The following is a 6,446-nucleotide window of genomic DNA, read 5'->3' on the forward strand; positions in this document are numbered from 1 at the left end:
TATACTACTGATTACTGATTACACACACCATTGTCTATTATACTTAGTTGCTTTAGGTAATAAATACATATTTTGCTACTCATTATCTCCACGTTGTCTCCCTTTGTTACGGGCTTTGAGCCGGTTCGTGACAAAGGTCAGTTTTGCATTTCACCTCCTGATGATTATGATGACTGACAGTGTTCGAAGAAAAAAAAAACACAAGGCTCGTTTGCACGCACGTTTTGATGTGAGAGAGGGTGCCAACCCCCTATCCCATCATCACCATCTCACTCGCTCATAAGATAACCTTCGGGGCAACTGGGGGCCCAAGACTGTTATGGGACACCACTAGAGACATTATTATGTAATTGTGATGAACTCGGATAAAAGTAGGGTAGCACTGTGATTCATTAATCATATGCTCTCTTCCCTGCTCCTCTGTTCATACCGCTTTCCCTTTCTGTCTGTTGCGCTCCTTCTTACACCTCTCTACCCTCCTCTTTCTTCCTGTTTTTATAATGCACACCAGATGTACATTGAAGTACAGATTGAACTTGTATTTACAATGATAATATTTATGATGCATGCATTATGTATTTATATTACTTGGATAACGAACTTCTTTCAAGAAAGCGTTTCACATTCTCAACTGGTTGAAAGTAAGTCTCTGATTTGATGAAATACTACACCTATCCTGTGTCCTCAGATCAATGCGGATGAAGGGAGTTTGATATTGAGATGAACCGGTTTTAGAGTATTTACATGACGCGTAGGAAGTGTAGTGTGCTGTTTTTTAAATTCTGTTTCTGTATATAAGAATTACAAACCAGGGGCCTGTTGCACAAAAGTAGAATTAAGACATCCGGGATAAATGACTCAGCTGAGCTCAATGAAGCCAAAACATGTGCGTCCAGGCTTAATTGGTTGCACAAAGACCAAGCCAGGATGAGCAGACACGGATTCATTAAGCCAGGTGAAACCAATCCTGGATAGGTGCGCGCTCACGGCTCACTCAAATAGACCCCGCCACAGATCACAGATTAACTGATTTACCATGGCAACTAGAGCCGCGTACTTTTCCCCGTCGGAAGCACAAATCCTCATGGAGGCATACGAGGAGGTAAAAGATATAATTAAGAAGAAAGGCAACACCGCCACAGTGATAAAGCAAAGAGAAAAAGCGTGGCAAAGTATTGCAGACCGCCTGAATGCGTAAGTAGTGCACAATTACACACTCACCGCTCCGCTGAAACATCACAATTACAATTCAAATATTTAATTCACATCTCCAAAAATGCAGTTGTACTGTAATTATGAAACGGTTAAATTTTTAATTGAAATGCACTGCAGATATGAGTGAAATTGTGTAAAGTAACTCCATCACACTGTATAAAGCTATGATAAATTTTTTGATATTTTTACTGAAAACAAGACAAAAATACCAAGTAATTTTTGCAGTGTGACTCCATTAAATGTGTGTGTGTGTGTGTGTGTGTGTAGATTAAACATGAACGGGCCAAAACGGACATGGCAGCAGGTCAAAATCAAATACAAGAACATTCTGCAGAATGGTATGGTCCCTGACTAATATTTAACAAAGCACAAGCATATATTGTACCCAGAAGGTGCCTGCTCACACATTGTCTGTACTGTTTTAGCAGTGAAAAAGAATACCCACAGACAAGGCACGGGTGGTGGGTCACCAAAGGCTGACCTTACCCCAGCAGAGGACATGGCCTTGGAGCTAAATAAAGGCCGGCCCGTCTTAGAGGGGATCCCTGGGGGAAAGAGACGAGCATAGGTTCCTCCCAAGATGCCACCCGCTTCATTCAAGGTATGTCCTTCCATCTCTACATGGGATACAACCACATTCATATTGAATCAATTTGGACTGTCTGACTTTGGTTTACCTATTGCCTTGCAGTGCCTGGCAGCACTGTGTTCCTGTTAGAGCCACCAGCACAAGCACCAGACGATGCTGATCCAGTGAGTACTCCATCAAAGGCATACTGTAGGCCTGGCATGTCTTGTCTACTAGCTTCAATATGAATCCGATTAAATGTGATAGGGTGAAGGCCCCAGTGCAGCAGCAACAGCACATGATGGAGACGATGATGAGGAGGAGACCATCTCTCTGGATTCCAGAAGGCATGAGGTATCATGTTAAGACTGTGAAAGTACTATTTACTCTACAATGGTGAGGAGTCCTCATCAAAATCAAAAATCTAATTTCTTTTACAGGACCCAGATGCTATACAGTGGGAAAACCAGCCTGGCAACATAGTGCGTATTAATAAAAAGGACACCACATCCTGCCAAATTCCAGCTGCGCTAATTGTATTGTGTTCACAGAGCTCACAAGCTATCAGAAAGTTGTATGGCAACCACCTCCGGCGCCAAATAGAACTGGCAGACATAGACATTCAGTACAAGAAGAAAAAGATGGAAAATCTTGCACTGGAGTCCGAAATAAAAAAGAGGACAATTAGGAAACTGGACCTTGAAATAAAAAAACTTGAGAGGGAGGTGAGATATGCCTTCAATGTACACTGTATGCTAACTGTAACACAAATGTATTAATCATTATTTTTCTTTCCTCCCCCAGCTCCAAGAAGATGACACAGCTCAAAATAAAAATTAGGTATATTCTCGTAAAGTCAAGTGAGCCATGACATATGAGCTCTTATTGTGAGCACACAGGACGGTGGCATCTTTCTAAGGTTTTTTTTATTTTCCCAGCAATCAGTACAACCAAGTCATCGTTATAAGGCATCGCCCTCTTTTGCCCACCCCCAGCACCAGGTGTGGCCACTAGCCTATATGAAGGCCCAAAATTGTGTGTTCCTTTCTGCTCTGACAATGGCATGCCCATTCGTGCGAGATGTGGTGGATGAAGAAGCACTTGTGCTGAGGAGAGCCTTCAGGCGAGAAAGGGTCTTCAGGGACCGGTTGGACCCACTGGCCTTCCCTGATGACCATCTATATGAAAGATACAGGTTTTCTGCAGATGGCATCAGGTATCTATGCAGACTACTGGGTCCCAGGATTAAGCACCGCACTGCACGGAGCCATGCACTGAGTGTGGAGCAAATGGTTTGTGTGGCCTTGCGCTTTTTTGCTAGTGGAGCCTTCCTGTACTCAGTGGGGGATGCAGAACAGCTGAACAAGGCCACAATTTGCCGCACAATAAGGAGTGTGTGTCTGGCTATCAAAGCATTAGCAGATGTCTTCATCTCCTTCCCTGGCCACAGAAGACTCTGTGACATCAAAGAGGAGTTCTATAGGATTGCAGGTAAGAGGATCTACAAATTACAGGACAACTGTTAACACATAGTAGGATACTCATTACTTTGTGTGACAGGTTTCCCCAATGTCATTGGTGCAGTGGACTGCACACACATAAGGATAAAAGCCCCCTCAGGTGCCCATGAGGCCGATTTTGTGAATAGGAAATCCTTTCACAGCATTAATGTTCAGGTGAACATAACTTTTTGATATTGTCCATTGACGAACACTCTGCATTGCCAGTGATGTGCATTGATTGGTGTAATATTCCTCATCTTATGATTTCAGATGGTCTGCAATGCTGACTGTGTGATCAGCAATGTTGTGGCAAAATGGCCTGGCTCAGTCCATGACTCCAGAATCTTTCGGGCCTCTGAAATCTCTCAGTGCCTATCACAAGGTAAGCCACACAACCCCTATTTATAACCATCATGGCTGTGTCAAGAATATCACTGTGTTTATGAGGTAGTAATGATGAGATTTTGTGTTGACAGGTGAATTCTCTGGTGTGTTGCTGGGAGACAGGGGGTATGGCTGCCAGCCTTTTCTCCTGACACCTTTCACAGACTCCCAGGAAGCACAGCAGGCCTACAACCATGCCCATGCCAGGACCAGGGCCAGAGTTGAAATGACCTTTGGCCTCCTGAAGGCACGCTTTCACTGCCTTCACAAATTAAGGGTCAGCCCTGTTAGGGCATGTGATATTACTGTGGCTTGTGCTGTCCTCCACAATGTGGCCTGCCTGAGGAAGGAGAGGGCCCCAGAGTGCCACCAGCCATGGACTGGGACAATCCGGCAATCTTCCCTGATGACGACAGTGGTCGGCTGCTGAGGGACCAATATGTGTTGAATTATTTTAGTTAGTATGTGTGCTTTCAATTTTGGTTAAATATGTCCTGCGGTGGCAGAGGAATTTGGGTTTTTTTGGGTTCGTTTTTTGACGAATTTGGCCTCTTATGATGTTTGTGCGGTATACTGTGTGTAATACAAGGCTGCAGGGAGGCTACTGCATCCATTCATTTGTCTGTTCAGTTGATGTGTATGGATTTGTCCTGCATTTATTTTAGTGTGCAGACATGCAGGGTGTGTTATATACAGACCTTTGAATGTGTATGTATAATTTTGTATAATATGCTTGGATTCTGTGCTTTCCATCTTGTAGAGTCACTGTGACTTCAGTTTCGAAAGGAGCTGATGGTTTACCTGCTTTGTTTTGTCCTTATTCAATAAAGGAACATAATGTTACACATTGTGTTTTTATATTCATATGGAATGTGTCTTTGTTTATATGACAGAGTACTAGGGCCACACTGAAGAAAAAGGATAAAGTCATAAATTTATGAGGCTGGTTCTTTCTGCAGAAAAGCTACATATTGTTTTTACAGTTTTGATACTTATGACAATGTGATACTTAATATTCTGGCACATCAGCATGTCTTTGTTTATGAAACCATACTGAAGTACAATTTCACGAAATGCCCCACATCTGTCCTCCTTTAAAACAACTGGTTACAATATTATGACTTGTGTTTTTTCCCCTCTGTAGCCCTAATATTCTATCATTTTATATATAGCCTTATAGTCTATGGGAAACTGTAAATTATCTAATGATAGCAACATCATCTAAAAATCATTTTTTATCCAAAATCATTGAAATTAATGATCACAAACGTTTAAATAATAACAGTGGGTCTAGTTATATGTGATAACAATGTATAGTGAGCAGTGAAATAACTATTGGTTTCCATTTGTGGTGACTGCTGACTGACATTAGGGATGAGATTAAATAGATCCTGGAATTTAGCCTGGTCTGGAGCAGGCTAGCTCCACAGAATAAATCTCCATGGTAATTTATACCATAACATATCCTCCTGCCCCCTATCCATCTTTAGTGCAACCGGATTACGGATCAATTGAGCCAGGATCACCAAGATATCCTGGCTTAATCCCTTATCCTAGTTTTGTGCAACAGGCCCCAGCCTTTACTTAAATCATGTTTCTAGTCTATTGCATAGTTACATTGTGCAACCATTGATGTCCCAGGACCAGGAGTGGTAAACACTGTTGAAATTTATAAATGTAATACATACATGCAGACACAGCATCATTCAAAGACTGGAGTTTGATACTCTTGGTATTGGATATGTCTGAAAAAGAATGTCTCACAATGTCTCATACCTGAACCGCACCTTTATTTGCCAAGGTAGAGCACATGATCAGTGAATATATTCAATGTACAGGCTACAATGTGGGGATCTCATGCTTGTTAATAACTACATGTACAGTATATAGGACTTGCATCCTTGGCACAATAAAGTTATATTATATTCTACTCAATCCATAGGCTTCATTATTGCCATTCAGACTGTTTTGAAGTCGATAGAACAGGCTATGATAGCTGAGGTTCATAGCTAGGTTCTGAACTAATATTTATACCAAATGTTTTAGGGTCCATACACAGATCGGCTACATATTCCTCTCAACTGTACATTTGTTTCATGACTCGTTATGACGTTATAATTACTTATATTTGCTTCCATCCTAGTATTTTTGTCGGCCATCTTTGCTGAAGAATGTCACTAGCGATGGGTCACCTAGCATCATTCTTCATGGGAACCACTCGATATGATTGGTCATCGCCCAGCGGTCGCCACTGGTGATTTCCATAAAGTTGGGAAGTGCTGCCTCCCGGGTGGCGCGGCGCAGTGGTTAAGGGCGCTGTACTGCAGCGCCAGCTGTGCCACCAGAGACTCTGGGTTCGCGCCCAGGCCCTGTCGTAACTGGCCGCGACCGGGAGGTCCGTGGGGTGACGCACAATTGGCCTAGCGTCGTCCGGGTTAGGGAGGGGTTGGCCGGTAGGGATATCCTTGTCTCATCGCACACCAGCGACTCCTGTGGCGGGCCGGGCGCAGTGCGCGCTAACCAAGGTTGCCAGGTGCACAGTGTTTCCTCCGACACATTGGTGCGGCTGGCTTCCGGGTTGGATGCGCGCTGTGTTAAGAAGCAGTGTGGCTTGGTTGGGTATTGGAGGACGCATGACTTTCAACCTTCGTCTCTCCCGAGCCCATACGGGAGTTGTAGCGATGAAACAAGATAGTAGCTAATAAACTATTGGATATCACGAAATTGGGGAGAAAACGGAGTAAAATTTAAAAATTAAAATAAAAAAGTTGGGAAAT

General features: G+C 43.1%; 1 protein-coding gene across 1 annotated transcript; it reads left to right on the top strand.

Moving 5' to 3' along the window:
• Positions 1 to 394: 394 nt before the first annotated feature.
• On the top strand, positions 395 to 4,533 carry LOC135565666 (putative nuclease HARBI1). Its single transcript, XM_065013293.1, has 10 exons — positions 395 to 1,553; positions 1,641 to 1,816; positions 1,907 to 1,968; positions 2,051 to 2,137; positions 2,224 to 2,265; positions 2,335 to 2,508; positions 2,588 to 3,274; positions 3,344 to 3,459; positions 3,556 to 3,667; positions 3,762 to 4,533. The coding sequence occupies exons 7-10, from the start codon at positions 2,803 to 2,805 to the stop codon at positions 4,097 to 4,099; spliced, it is 1,038 nt and encodes a 345-aa protein (XP_064869365.1). The 5' UTR covers positions 395 to 1,553; positions 1,641 to 1,816; positions 1,907 to 1,968; positions 2,051 to 2,137; positions 2,224 to 2,265; positions 2,335 to 2,508; positions 2,588 to 2,802; the 3' UTR covers positions 4,100 to 4,533.
• The last annotated feature ends 1,913 nt before the right edge of the window (positions 4,534 to 6,446 follow it).

Source organism: Oncorhynchus nerka, linkage group LG9b (assembly GCF_034236695.1).
Source record: "Oncorhynchus nerka isolate Pitt River linkage group LG9b, Oner_Uvic_2.0, whole genome shotgun sequence".
Taxonomy (NCBI): domain Eukaryota; kingdom Metazoa; phylum Chordata; class Actinopteri; order Salmoniformes; family Salmonidae; genus Oncorhynchus; species Oncorhynchus nerka.

Excerpts from the sequence above, each read along its gene's own strand:
- LOC135565666 (XM_065013293.1), top strand. The coding sequence starts at position 2,803 with ATGAAGGCCCAAAATTGTGTGTTCCTTTCTGCTCTGACAATGGCATGC. Across the intron at positions 3,460-3,555 it reads TTCACAGCATTAATGTTCAG|ATGGTCTGCAATGCTGACTG; the intron begins GTGAACATAACT and ends TTATGATTTCAG. Across the intron at positions 3,668-3,761 it reads CTCTCAGTGCCTATCACAAG|GTGAATTCTCTGGTGTGTTG; the intron begins GTAAGCCACACA and ends TTGTGTTGACAG.